Source organism: Oncorhynchus gorbuscha, linkage group LG20 (genome assembly GCF_021184085.1).
Source record: "Oncorhynchus gorbuscha isolate QuinsamMale2020 ecotype Even-year linkage group LG20, OgorEven_v1.0, whole genome shotgun sequence".
Taxonomy (NCBI): Eukaryota; Metazoa; Chordata; class Actinopteri; order Salmoniformes; family Salmonidae; genus Oncorhynchus; species Oncorhynchus gorbuscha.
In genome coordinates this window covers 23,943,292-23,958,182 of record NC_060192.1, presented here as the reverse complement: position 1 = coordinate 23,958,182, position 14,891 = coordinate 23,943,292, and the positions used below count along the sequence as shown (strand labels likewise).

The window sequence follows — 14,891 nt, the reverse complement described above, 5'->3', positions numbered from 1 at the left end:
GATCATCCTTGAGATGTTTCTAAAACTTGGAGTCCAACTGTGGCAAATTCAATTGATTGGACATGATTTGGAAAGCCACACACACCTGTCTATATAAAGGTCCCACAGTTTTCTGAGCAAAAACCAATCCATGAGGTCAAAGGAATTGTCTGTAGAGATCAGAGTCAGAATTGTGTTGAAGCACAGATCTGTGGAAGGGTACCAAAACAATGTCTGCAGCATTGAAGGTCCACAAGAACACTGTGTAGTAAATGTAAGTTTGGAACCACAACCACTCTTCCTAGAGCTGGCCGCATGGCCAAACTGAGCAATCGGGGGAGAAGGGCCTTGGTCAGGGAGGTGACCAAGAACCCAATAGTCACTCTGCCAGAGTTCTTGAGTTCCTCTGTGGAGATGGGAGAACCTTCCAGAAGGACAACCATCTCTGCTGCACTCCACCAAATCAAGCCTTTATGGTAGAGTGGTTAGAAGGAGGCCACTCCTCAGTAAAAGGCACGACAGCCAGTCTGGAGTTTGACAAAAGGCAGAGATGCTTCAACAAAGTACTGAGTAAAGGGTCTGAAAACTTATGTAAATATGATCTGTTTATTTTTAAGTAATGAGCAAAAATGTGGACATGAGACCAGTGGAAATCTGTCCTTTAGTCTGATGAGTTCTAATTTGAGATTTTTAGTTCCAACAGTGACTTTGAGAGATGCAGAGTAGGTGGACGGATGATCTCTGCATGTGTGGTTCCCACCATGAAGCATGGAGGTGGTGTGATGGTGCTTTGCCGGTGTCACCGTCTTGATTTATTTAAAATTCAAGGCACATTTAACCAGCATGTCTACCACAGCATTCTGCAGCGATACGCCATGCTATCTGGTTTGCGCTTAGTGGGACTATCATTTGTTTCTCAACAGGAAAAGCAAGCCAAGTGTTCAGCATATGTGGGAACAGACAGGTTGGAAAATAATCTCAGGTGAAGCTGGTTTAAAGAATGCCAAGAGTTTGCAAAGCTGTCATCAAGGCAAACCATGACTACTATGAAGAATCTCAAGTTTAAAATATTTAGATTTGTTTAATACTTTTTTGGTTACTACATGATTCCATATGTGTTATTTCATAGTTATGTCTTCACTATTATTCAACCATGTAGAAAATAGTCAAAAGAAAAATCCTTGAATGATTAGGTGTAAACTTTTGACTGGTACTGTATATATATATATATATATTTGGATGTATGTATTTTTAGATATAGGCCTATTGTAAATGTGTATTATTGTTGTGTCGCCATCTTTATTGCACAAAGAAAATTAAGCTGCATATTATTTTAACAGAGGCATTGAACTGTCTATTGATTAGTAGAGGTCGACCTACTAATCTGAATGGCCGATTAATTAGGGTCGATTTCAAGTGTTCATAACAATCGGAAATCGGTATTTTTGCACGCCGATCAGGACAATTTTTTTTTTTTACACCATTATTTAACCTTTTTGGGATAGGGGGCAGTCTTTTCACTTGTGGATGAATAGCGTGCTCAGTGAACTGCCTCCTACTCTGTCCCAGATGCTAATATATGCATATTATTATTAGATAGAAAACATTGAAGTTTCTAAAACGGTTTGAACGATGTCTGAGTATAACAGAACTCATATGGCAGGCGAAAACCTGAGAAAAATCCATTACATTTACATGACATTTAAGTCATTTAGCAGACGCTCTTATCCAGAGCGACTTACAAATTGGTGCATTCACCTTATGACATCCAGTGGAACAGTCACTTTACAATAGTGCATCTAAATCTTAAATCCAACCAGTAAGTGGGACATCTGAGGTTTGTAGTTTTTCCAAAGCTTGGCCTACCGAATACACATTGAGATATGGATGAGGTTGCACTTCCTAGGGCTTCCACTGGAAGGCAACCGTCTTTAGAAACTGGTTTTAGGATTCTACTAAAAAAGAGAGGCTCATAAGAACTCTTTTAGTGAGTGGTCTGGCAGAGAGCCTTGGTTTCATGACGCACGCTCCCGACAAAGTTACCTCTACCTCCAATGCTTTTCTGAAGACAAATTAATTCGCTGGTTGGAACATTGATGTTTTATGTTAAAAACATCCTAACGATTGATTCCATAGATCGTTTGACATGTTTCTAAAGGACTGTAACGGAACTTTGAGTTTTTGTCTGGATGAAGTGCCTGCGCCTCATGAAGATTGATTACTCGGCTGAACACGCTAACAAGTGGCTATCTGGACATAAAGTTAATATTTTATGGAACAAATCAGTCATTTATTGTCGACCTGGGATTCCTGGGAGTGCCTTCTGATGAAGATCAAAGGTAAGTGAATATTTATGGTGTTGTTTCTAACTTTGTTGATTCCAAAATGGAGGATATTCCTCTGGCTGTTTTGGGTTCTGAGCGCCGTTCTCAGATTATGCTTTTTCCGTAAAGTTGTTTTGAAATCTGACACAGCTGTTGCATTAAGGAGAATTATCTTTAATTCTGTGAATAACACTTGTATATTTGATCAATGTTTATTATGAGTATTTCTGCAAAATCACCAGATGTTTTGGAATCAAAATATTACTGCATGTAAGGCGCCAATGTAAACAGATTTTTGGATATAAATATGGACATTATCGAACAAAACATGCATGTATTGTGTAACATGTCCTATGAGTGTCATCTGATTAAGATCAAAGGTTAGTGATTCATTTGATCTATATTTCTGCTTTTTGTGACTACTATCTTTGCCTGGAAAAATGGTCGTGTTTTTTCGACTTGGCTATGACCGAACAATCATGTGGTGCTTTCGCTGTAAACCTGCAAGGAACCCCAGCGCTAGAAAGGTTGACTAGGCAAGTCAGTTAAGAAAACATTCTTATTTTCAATGACTGCCTAGTAACGGTGGGATAACTGCCTTGTTCTGGGGCAGAACGACAGATTTTTACCTTTTCAGCTCAGGATTTAATCTTGCAAACTTATGGTTAACTAGTCCAACCACCTGCCTTACATTGCACTCCACAAGGAGCCTGCCTGTTACGCGAATGCATTAAGAAGCAAAGGTATATTGCTAGCTAGCATTAAACTTATCTTATAAAAAACAATCAAAATCACTAGTTAACTACACATGGTTGATGATATTACTAGTTTATCTGCGTTGCATATAATTGATGGGGTGCGCATTCGCGAAAAAGGACTGTCGTTGCGCCAACGTGTACCTAACCATAAACATCAATGCCTTCATTAAAATCAATACACAAGTATATTTTTAAACCTGCATATTTAGTTAATATTGCCTGCTAACATGAATTTCTTTTAACTAGGGAAATTGTGTCACTTCTCTTGCAACAGAGTCAGGGTATATGCAGCAGTTTGGGCCGCCTGGCTCGTTGCGAACTATGAAGACTATTTCTTCCTAACAAGGACAGACAAATTTTCCAAACGGGGGATGATTTAACAAAAGCACATTTGCGAAAAAAGCACAATCATTGCACTACTGTACCTAACCATAAACATCAATGCCTTTCTTAAAATAAATACACATTAGTATATATCTTTAAACTTGCATATTTAGCTAAATGAAATCCAGATTAGCAGGCAATATTAACCAGGTGAAATTGTGCCACTTCTCTTACGTTCATTGCACGTAATTATGACATAACATTGAAGGTTGTGCAATGTAACAGCAATATTTAGACTTAGGGATGCCACCCGTTAGTTTATGACTTCAAGCCTATCAACTCCCGAGATTAGGCTGGTGTAACCGATGTGAAATGGCGAGCTAGTTAGCGGGGTGCGCACTAATAGCGTTTCAATCGGTGACGTCACTCGCTCTGAGACTTGGAGTAGTTGTTCCAATTGCTCTGCAAGGGCCGCGGCTTTTGTGGAGCGATGGGTAACGATGCTTCGAGGGTGGCTGTTGTCGATGTGTTCCTGGTTCGAGCCCAGGTAGGGGCGAGGAGAGGGACGGAAGCTACTGTTACACTGGCAATACTAAAGTGCCTATAAGAACATCCAATAGTCAAAGGTATATGAAATACAAATGGTAGAAAGAGAAATAGTCCTATGATTCCTATAATAACTACAACCTAAAACATCTTACCTGGGAATATTGAAGATTCATGTTAAAAGGAACCACCAGCTTTCATATGTTCTCATGTTCCGAGCAAGGAACTTAACGTTAGCTTTTTTACATGGCACATATTGCACTTTTACTTTCTCCAACACTGTTTTTGCATTATTTAATCCAAATTGAACATGTTTCATTATTTATTTGAGGCTAAATTGATTTTATTGATGTATTATATTAAGTTAAAATAAGTGTTCATCGGTCGACCTCTATTGATTAGCACTGCAATTGATAAAACAGGGACATGTTTGAAAGACAAGTGGTTCTGAGCTTAATTCAATATTACATTAGGTAAAGAAACCAGGAATGCAGACAGGCTCTGAGCTAGTGTGTACAACACACCACCTGCTGTTATGTTGGCTACCTACTGATCAAAATAGGATGTTATGATTTTTTAAACTCAATGACTTGTTTTGCTAAAATAAAGGTTTAAGGAAATACAGGCATGCACCACATTACTACAAACAAAACAGGTCAATCAAGCCTGATGGTCTTGCAAGTATAAAAGCAAAGCTTGCATTCATTGATTATTTTACAAAGCATTAAAAAAGGTAGCGTAATGGGATGTCTTACTGTGGTGTATGAAGAATCCAAAACTCTACCTTGTATGCGGTACAAATCACATTATTGTGGAAGCACCTCCTCTAAGAGTATGAATGAGGCCGTTTGAGAAGGTTTGAACCCTAACAAAACTGCCTACACATAGTTTGAAGCATAACACCAACACAGCTACTGTAGTAGGTCAAAGCTGAGTGGTGGAAAATCTTGGTAGAGCATGGGTGGAATAGGCATTGTGATGTTCATGTGAATTTCCTTTATTTTTCGGCTTCAGACTAATGCATATTCTCACAAACATTTTTTTTGTTTATAAATTATAGAATTGTAGTTCGTTGTCTGACTAGCTACCAGCTAAGAAACAAAATGACAAACACTTTGAAAATAGCTACTGCAGCATCTATTTTGCTATAAATGTGCTCCTACTTAACTTCTATTTTTATTCGCAAATGCGAATGGAATGCTTGCATTGTGGAGCCCTGACAACCCACCAATGTGGATGATGAAAGATATTTTACCCATCAATGCCAAAATCTACCCACATTCGGCAGGTGTTACTTTTAGATCTCTTGCATGTCATCATGGCAAACCTGACATCTTTAAAGACACAGTGTACATGTATCAACAGAAACATAGTGCTTTTACACAATGTAGAAACCTAATATTCCACAAACGACTTCGTAATTTCAAAGAAAGGTATTTGTTTAAACATTTTAGCTTTTATAATAAATACATGTCTTTACATGTTAGTTTAGGGCACAACATGTGCTTCAAAAGTAGCTAGAATTAATATAGGCTGTATCTCAATTTAAAAAAAATCTTATTTTCTGGTGCTATTAAATGTTATGTGCTGCTCCTAACCTTTAAGTTGGGAACACACTAACACTATTTTTTAAATTTAGAGCCCTGAATTCAATATTTACCTTGAGTGGGCACGTGGTTGGTTTTGGAGGGGTGGGAGATGGGTGCCAAGGGAGCCTCTGGGGCACAGGGGTCAGGGAGAGGGTCTGAGGAGGGAGGGGCCGAGACAGCAGGAGGAGATGGAGTCCTGTACTTGACCACCCCCTCACATGCTGCTTCACACTCATCTAGAGAGAAAGAGGGTGAATGTGCATTCTACGAAAGCAGAAAGTTATTCTGTTAGTTGTTTACTATAGCCAGGGAAAGGGTCTCACCTCCGTCAGTGTAGTTATCCTTATAGTTGTCCTTGCCTTCCTGACCGTTGTCCTTGACTTCCTGACCATTCTCATCTTCCTCTAGAGCTTCAAACTCCAGATCCTCTTCAGTGATGGTGCCCTTGGAGCCTTTCTGCTCAGACAAGCATAAGGTTCAGAATAGACATAAGTAACATGCAAACACACACACGTAGACAAACAGAGAGAAATAATGCCTGCCAGCCAACACACACCTTGATGCACATGAAGGCCCCCGAGGAGTCAAAGGTGCCCATCTCTCCATCCTCTTCATCAGTGCACCATTCAGGAAGGCCGTCCCTGTCGTCCTCCCTGCGGGGGCCCTCGCTGTCACGGAAGTCAAACTCAAACTTCCTCCGGCCGCCATGATCACGCCAGCCTGCAGACCGAGGACCCCCATCTGTGTGTGTGATTTTGATTTGAGAAGGAGTGTCCACCAGACATGGAAAACATGCAAAGTATACACAACATTAGTCTTAAGTAGAGGGTGTGTGAGTGGTTAGGTGTGTGTCAGTGTGTACCATCACGACGGGTTCCTGCAACTCTCCAAGCTGGCTGCTCTCCCCCTCCTCCTGCTGCTGCCTCTTCCTCCTCCTCCCGAAGGGTACGCCAGTTACCACTGTCGGCACGCCAGGAGTCCTTCCTGCCAAGAGGTCCCGCCTCCTCAAACCCTGGACGCACTACCTCAGCACGCCTGATTGGCTTCTCAAACTTGGGCCTCTCAGCTCTGACAGAAGGAAAGACGATAAACAACCATCAATATGATCGAATGATAACCATCTGGGGGCGAGGGCAGCATAGTATAGGACAGTGAGCCTACCGGTCATCCCAGCTTTGGCTGCGGAGCATTTCTCGGCCACGACCGAAGCCCACCTCTCCATCATCAGGACCTCCAGGAGCTCTTTGGTAGAATGCACCTTCACCTCTTCCTCTCCCTGCCCAAACAAACATAAGAAATTCCTTCAGGGGCCTAGTCGGCCGGTTAATACATTTCCATATGTAAAGTTGCACCGTCCTGATCACTCCAGGTGGTGACTAACTGCACCGCTACCTCTGATGCCTCCTCCACGACCCTTGGCCACACCTGCAGGGGCGGCCCCGCCTCCTTTTCCCATCAACCTCAGCACAGCCACACTGTTCACAGACATGGAGAAGTTTCTCTGCAGGACAGAAGGAAGGAAAATGACGTTGACACAGAAAGACATTTTGTCAACATACACTGAAACAGGATCAGCACATCGTGGGTGAAAGTAGCAACTAAGATCTGAGAGTTAATCCTGGCCAAATACTTCTCAGGGATCAGAGCAGCAAACCTCTAACTCAATAACCACTCCTATATCTCCTGCAGTCTCACCTGCTCCTCCTCAGTTAGAGGCTCCAGTGCCAAAGGCTGCACAGGCTCATCCTGCAGGATAGCAGCAAACTCCTTATCCTGCGTGATATCCTCTGGGGGCTGGGAACACAGTTTGGTTTACTTCAAACCCACTAGTCATAACTGGCCAGACACCTTTAACACAAACAGCCGTATTGGAATCCTCATTAGAGTGAATCACTCATTACATAAGCTTACTTTGTCATCTTTGATATAAAGTGCTAGCATCTCCTCACGGCCATAGCGGTAATCAGCCAGCTTGGACTTTGGCAATGCTGGAGAGGGAGGGGGGGATGTCACACTCCGCCCTCTGGATAGTGCACGGAGCCTGGGGAGAAGAAATCACCATCAGCACAATCCATGCATGCATAAATAACACTTCAAATGCAATCATTATTACTGACATAATAGTACTGGGCCATGTGTAAGACTATATCCATCTATTATCTTCACCTCAAGTTTAAGTTGGATATGCATCGCCCATTATCTTCCCCTAGACAACTAAGGGCAACAAGCAGGAGCAGAATAAAAACAGTACACAATACAACGCCAATGATTATCTTTTAGTACAATTTTGAGATGAATTATTGGCAATGTAGCAAGAATTTATGTTTGCGGGTGCTCTTGTTAAATGATTGGAGTAGGGATAAGGACAGGCCCAACTAAGTGTAAACACCTGCTGATTGAGGCATTTTGAAGGACAACTTGCGACATTCCATTATTTTAAGCTAGCTATATACAAGTTGAAGAATCATTAATAAACACAATGTGGTTCTCTTTTTAAAACTGAAATGACCAAGGTCATGCACTCACTCTGAAAACAAGCCAATGGGGAAAGAGAAAATGGAGGATAGAATGCAGTGTGCTGGGAATGGGCCAATGAGGAAACAGAAGAGTTTGTTATGGGCCAGGAATGTAATCAGGGAGGAAAGAAGAATGAATGAGTTAGAGAAGGAAGAGATGCGTCACCATTCTGGGCCGAAGTTAAGTGTTTCAGCAGTCATACTCCTCTCTTCAACTGGAGCTCAAGGCTTCTGTTGGCACAACAAGGACAACAGTCAAATCATGTCATGGCACCACATAATCAACCAATCAAATGTCCTCTTTGGGAAGTAATGAATGAAATACTATCTCCTACCACACAGCTCAAACACTTGTACTCAATAACACACATCCACATATAGGACACAACAATATGCCAGGGCAACGTTACAGAGTGAGTGAAGCTCTAACCTTGTCCAAAGGATTGAACCAGTTCGGTCCAGATACGACGAGGGGGTTAAAGGCTATTTGGTTCTTCTCTGTGCAGTGGTTTAGAGTGGGTGTACTTGGGCCAAACAAATCTGTTACACTGAGCAAATAGCTGCAGGGTTAGGTGAGGTGACAGAGTGACCAAATGTGACAGCAAGCTCACCAATCAACAAATGAAAACAAAAAACAAAATGTTTACAGACAAATAGCACCAGGAATTACAACATGGGAGTTGATCATAATAATTGACCATGAAGCAAAATTGTGAAGAACAGGAGATCACGGGGAGCGATATGTGTATCTTCTTCACATGCATTTATTATTCTCTCCACTTCTGTCTTCTTACTCCTGCTTGAGTATTTCCATCAGATCTATTGTTCCTCCTTGTAAACACCTGGTGAAATGAGACATTCAATTTCGTTTTCACATGCAAATAATATTTACCACACTAAAGTTGTTATAACTGTTATTATAAGTGTTTTTACTTTAGTTGTGCATTGACAGTTCGTATATTTCGCCTATCTAAGCTGAAGGCCAGCTTAATTTCCGAGCTCTGTTCATAGCTAAACTATTCACAGCCGACTAGGTAGCAACTAGTTAACTGTGCCAACTGAACAATAACGTTAGCTAGCTAGAAGAATGAATGAGTTAGAGAAGGAAGAGATGCGTCACCATTCTAGTGTTTGAGCAACACGCCCCCCCTTCGCTAACTACGTTACCTAGCTAACTTTGCAATTACATAACACGTCATAGCCAACTGGTTTCGATACAAAACATGTTACAATTAAGTTAAAATAGAAATTGGCAAATTTAAAATGCACTCAATGTAACTGTGGTGTTTTCGATTAACCACAAATGGCAAACAATTCGTAGTTAGTATCTGCTGAAGTCAGCTTGGAACATTGAATTAGCCATTTGCACATTCGAACGAATCACTTCAGACAAAAGTAAAGGAAACTTGAGTTTCATTTTAAGTTGCACAACAACATTTACCTAATTGAACCAGTTTGCTAAAAATGAACTAACGTATTTACAGCCAGCTAACTAACCTAGCTGAACAACGGAGGTAAATAGCTAACGTTAGACGTGTAACCATGAAAAGCAGTGAGCAGCCCTCTACCCGCTCCGACTAGGATACATCTCAACTTTAGGCTGCTGCTTTGGCCTGCACTGCTAAACGTAGCTAATATGGTTGCACATTGCGCGGATAATGTTACTAGCTTGCTAATTAACAAGCTAGTTAGCTAACCATCTTGACACAATCCATGAGAAATTAGCATGATATTAATCGTAAGCAGTGCAATTTATTATATTGCAGTATAATGTTTGCCTAAATAATTGTGGCAATTTTTACTTACCTTTTGTTGAAAGCTGGTCGCACTAGCTAGCCAGCTAAGTTGCCAGCTAGCCAGCTACAACTTAGCTAGCTGGTAGCTGCAAATTTTGCGAAATTGGAATGTAGCTAACGTTAGTTAAGTCCTCTTTTTAACAACATATGCGTGTATTTCGCAATGACCTGTATATCTCCAGGTTTCTTCCTTGCAACTATATTTTGAATATTTGCTTGAACCACGTTTAATTATAATTTCAACTGACCAACGTTCGCTGCGAATATTTTCATAACTCGCTTTCTCGTCTTGTTTGTGTTTTAGAAAAATGGCCTCTCTCCTTGCATTATTTGACAGCTGTTATTTTTTTTTATACCTCTATCGAGAATTCAGGCGAACTAGTTGTTGGTGCTTTACCGCCACCTCTCTGACTGGAGTGGGACAAACACGCCCCCCTCCCTCACTCTTTCTTTGACACCTTATTATGTTGGGCCTGTATGCATTCCTACACAAAGGCCCTCGCTTCATATTCGTAGCCAAAACCACTGGCTCCAGGTCATCTATAAGTCTTTGCTAGGTAAAGCCTCACCTTAACTCAGCTCACTGGTCACCATAGCAGCACCCACCGGTAGCACACGCTCCAGCAGTTATATTTCACTGGTCACCCCCGAAGCCAATTCCTATTTGGCCGCCTTTCCTTCCAGTTCTCTGCTGCCAATGACTGCAAAAATCACTGAAGCTGGAGACTTATATCAATTCAATTCAAGGAGCTTTATTGGCATTGGAAACATGTGTTAACATTGCCAAAGCAAGTGAGGTAGATAATATACAAAAGTGAAATAAACAATAAATATATCAATATATCTCCCTCACTAACTTTAAGAATCAGCTGTCAGAGCAGCTCATAGATCATTGCGCCTGTACATAGCCCATTTGTAATAGCCCATCCAACTACCTCATCCCCATATTGTTTTTTTTTTTGCTCCTTTGCACCCACAGTATCTCTACTTACACATTCATCTTCTGCACATTTATCACTCCGGTGTTTAATTGCTAAATTGTAATTACTTCACCACTACGGCCTATTTATTGCCTTACCTCCCTAATCTTACCTCATTTGCACACACTGTATATAGATTTTTTGTATTGTAAATGAGAACTTGATCTCAACTGGCCTACCGGGTTAAATAAAGGTGAAATAAATAAAATAAACAGAGAGAGAGACTTTCCATTTCAAAGACAAGTAAACTGACAGCTTCCACTGTACCTCTTCTTGAGCACTTTTCTCCGTGGTTTCTTGCGTCCCTGAGCGAGCTCAGCCGCTGCCCTGGGTGCTAGTTGTGGTGATGGTGGAGGCAGAGCTACAGGAGAACTACTCACCTGAGTGTCGTGAGTGCATGTACATGGGCACAACACCGCTGGGACTTAAGGATAAATGTCTGAAGAAGATTTGCCAACGCTACAACGGCAAGCCACCCTGTATGATACCCTTGGCCACATTCCTGTCTACTCAGCCTACACCTTTAAGCACTCTGACGGCACCAAAAAGCTTAATGTGCCCTAGATGTATGAGCCACAGGTATTTTTACAGACTCCTGTATCTAACAGGATCTCTGCAACTTTGCCTTGTGGTCGTGCCTACAGATGAATGAATCAGTTTCACTGTCATTGGCTAAAGTAACAACTCTATGGCCTTTGTGCAAATAGAATGAATAGTGAGAAATATACTGTTGTGTTAAGAATGTGCATCCAAAGAGAGATTCCATGAGGTTCCACTGGCTGTGATTCCTTGAGTACACCTATTCTGCTTTCCTTACTAATCCTCAGTTCTCTATCAGCTCTAAACAGTGTCTGATTTTGGGGAGATGCAGCCCTTTCCTCAAGGCGACCTCCATCGCAGTTTTGAGGATGCTCAGGTGGTGCTGGAAGACTACTCCAACACTGTGAACTTTGAGCGTGGCCACCTGAACCCAGACGAGCACCAGTCTGACCCCAACGACAAGGCAGCCACTTAAACCTTGACCAACGTGGTGCCTCAGGTCTGGGAGTTCAACATCGGCCCCTGGAAGACCCACGAGCACACCATCCGCCACCGCCTCAACAACTACTGCCGCCGCACCGCCTTCATGGTAACTGGTGTCACCACCTCCGAGAACATGACCAGTCGCCACAACATTGACCACATGACTGTCCCCATCTACCTGTGTTCGGGCCTACTGCTGCATCAACTACGACCGCAACGCGCCCTTTGAGGAGCGCTCCAAGTTCCCAGCCTATGTGGCCCACGGACTCAATGAGAAAGAGAGGCCTGAGGTGGTGGAGATATCTGTTCAGCAGCTGGATAACTTCCTCAAGAGTGTCACCTTTGTTGACAATACCTTTCAGATCTTCTATGATAACTGTGTGCCACCTGATAATGGCCTGCACATGCCTTGACACTATACTTAGAATTATGTGTTGTGTGATTTACTTGACCTGTAATGTAATGTAATGAAAAAGGAGGTAAATCTGATGTTGTCTTTCCTAAATACTTGCGGTTCGCTTCCTCCATTTATCTTCTCTCAGAACTCGTACAGTATATCATGATCTCTCGCCTCATATATCGAATGTATAGCCTCACTCACTCACTCGCTCACTCGCTCACTCACTCACTCACTCACTCACTCACTCACTCACTCACTCACTCACTCACTCACTCACTCACTCACTCACTCACTCACTCACTCACTCACTCACTCACTCACACATTCTCCTTTGTCTCTGATACCAGTCTATACCATCGAAGTTCTTGTGTGCGTTATCTGTCTGTGGTTTTGTGCTAACCTACTATTACCACTGCCTTGCCACTGAAACTCACCTGATGCTGAAGGCCATTTGTTCTCCACAAAGAGAGATTAGAGAGCAGGTTTTACATTTTACAGCATTTTAAGCATAAGTGGAGAGAGGAAAGACTGAGATGACAAGACAAAAAAGAGGGTTGATGGCAGAATGCTTTGCACAGGAGGGTTCCACACAGCTCACTGTAATTGGTCCTCTCAGTAGATTGTAGTGTTCCATGAGAGTGGTCTTATGATAGGTGACAGCCAATTCAAGACCTGTCATACTCTGATTAGACAATCCAAGGAATTGAATGAAAGGCAGCATTCAAGAATATGTGAAAATGTGATATACTGCCTAGAACGTGTCGTAATCCTATAGTTTATAAAGTACCACAGTATGAGTCATAATCGCCATAAAAGTTAGCGGTCAAACATGGAAATGATTCCAATAACTTACATCATTAATGTTTTCCATATGAGATTTTCGAAACACTTAAAATAAGGGTGTGTTTCGTGTCGGTTTACCCTGGTGTGACATTTTGATAACAGTATATATCCCTCTCGGACAAGATGATTTTCATCGATATATTTGCTTGTATTTATCCCCCCAAATAGAAATGCTAATTAGCTGTTAATCTGGCTATCACACAGAATGACAAATGCCGTGATGATCTGGACTGCCGAATCGAGGCAAAGCTAATAATCTCTGGATTAACTAGCTAACTTTAGTAATGAATAATTGTCTAAATTTGTTTAAATTGATCATTTTGTATTTGTATTTATTATGGATCCCCATTAGCCATACTTTAAATACTCTTCCTGAGGTCCGGTAAAATTAAGGCATTTATACAATTTTTAAAGCATTACAATACATTCATAACAGATTTCACAACACACTAAATGTGAACGGTCTTCGGCAAGTTTGACATTTACACAATACCTGTTAGCATAGGTGTCAGCTAGAGATGACGTGCAGGAGTTTGCAGGGATTTGTAGTCCGGCATGATGTCTACTTTGATGCTAACTAGAATTTGAGAATTTGAGAGCAAATAGAGCTGAATTATGTTGATAAAAGTCATCTTGTCCGAGAGAGATTTACATGGTTAACAAAATGTCACACCAGGGAAAGTCAACATGAAACACAGGCCTTGATTGAAGTGGTTCTAAAATCCCCTATGGGAACAATTTTAGGGGAAAAAAACGATTGGAACTATTTCAGCGTTTGACCGCTAGGTTTTATGTGTATTATGACATGTCCACCAGTGGCGGTCGGTGCTGTTTAAGATTTAATTTCATGAGGATGGCCTTGTTTTTATTACAGCATATTGGATGACTGTAATTCATACTCGATTCACCCAGTTCAATGTCACATCGATAGGTTTAGGCTACTACATGATACTCAAATTTCCCTATAGCCATCATTAGGTTGCTACAACCTAGCCTGTGAATGAAAGTTTACAATATAGGTGCACAGGTCGAGAGAAATTTGAGTAATCAAGGTGACAGACAGTGAGCGTCACATTCAATACCACCTTTCACACTATTGCCTGCATCTAGCTAATCTAGGTTTTAGTCATTAGTTTAATAGTTGCAAACGAGGGCTTCTGTTGGACATATTCAGATATGTTTATCCCCGTTTTGTCCCGTTTGCTTCCGTTTAGAACATTTCTCAACAGAATCGGCGGAATAATACACCCTGGATCCAATGCAAACACAGTTCACTTTCATAGCAGCCACATACAAACAGCATGATCACTTTGATTGTTGTAGCTATATTTCCTTCTCGCATCTACACACTCTCCTCCTCTCAACTTTTCCCTTCGGTTGTGGACTTCGGTACATAACATATCAGCTGTTTGTGACCAGTTGAAAAAACCTTTCCAAGTGAAACCTTCATATCATATCTGCTAACTGCTGCACACAGCCTATATAAATATAGCTAGCTCTCTCTCTCTCTTGCTTCACCTTCATTTTTGAAGAAATCAATTTGTTCAAAACTGTTCAATTATTCTCTTTCTCTCTCTTTGAGTCAAATACTCACCACTTTTACGCACTGCAGTGTTAACTATCTGTAGCTTATGCTTTAATTACTAGATTCATACTCTGATCATTTGATTGGGTGCACAACATGTCAGTTCAGGCTGCAAGAGCTCTGATAGGTTTGAGGATGTCCTCCCGAAGTTGTCATAATACTGTGTAAGTCTATGGAAGCGGTGACAACCATGAGCCTCCTATCTTTTGCATTGAAGTTCGATGTCAC

At 41.5% G+C, this 14,891-nt stretch overlaps 1 protein-coding gene and 1 pseudogene across 2 annotated transcripts in view; one reads left to right on the top strand and one right to left on the bottom strand.

Annotated features, from left to right (window-relative positions):
* Nucleotides 1-10,178, bottom strand: part of LOC124006660 (GRB10-interacting GYF protein 1-like) — a 31,135-nt gene extending 20,957 nt beyond the window's left edge. For both annotated transcript variants that reach the window (XM_046316707.1, XM_046316708.1), the window contains exons 1-12: nt 9,843-10,178; nt 8,467-8,878; nt 8,203-8,267; nt 7,687-7,734; nt 7,432-7,561; nt 7,216-7,314; nt 6,913-7,021; nt 6,682-6,796; nt 6,383-6,588; nt 6,077-6,261; nt 5,844-5,976; nt 5,592-5,756 (exon numbers count right to left, since the gene is read on the bottom strand). In XM_046316707.1, coding sequence (XP_046172663.1) covers nt 5,592-5,756; nt 5,844-5,976; nt 6,077-6,261; nt 6,383-6,588; nt 6,682-6,796; nt 6,913-7,021; nt 7,216-7,314; nt 7,432-7,561; nt 7,687-7,734; nt 8,203-8,237 — 1,225 coding nt within the window. In that variant the 5' untranslated portion in view covers nt 8,238-8,267; nt 8,467-8,878; nt 9,843-10,178. The remainder of the gene's footprint in view (nt 1-5,591; nt 5,757-5,843; nt 5,977-6,076; nt 6,262-6,382; nt 6,589-6,681; nt 6,797-6,912; nt 7,022-7,215; nt 7,315-7,431; nt 7,562-7,686; nt 7,735-8,202; nt 8,268-8,466; nt 8,879-9,842) is intronic.
* LOC124006862 lies at nt 8,429-12,248 on the top strand (annotated as a pseudogene).
* Nucleotides 12,249-14,891: the final 2,643 nt, after the last annotated feature.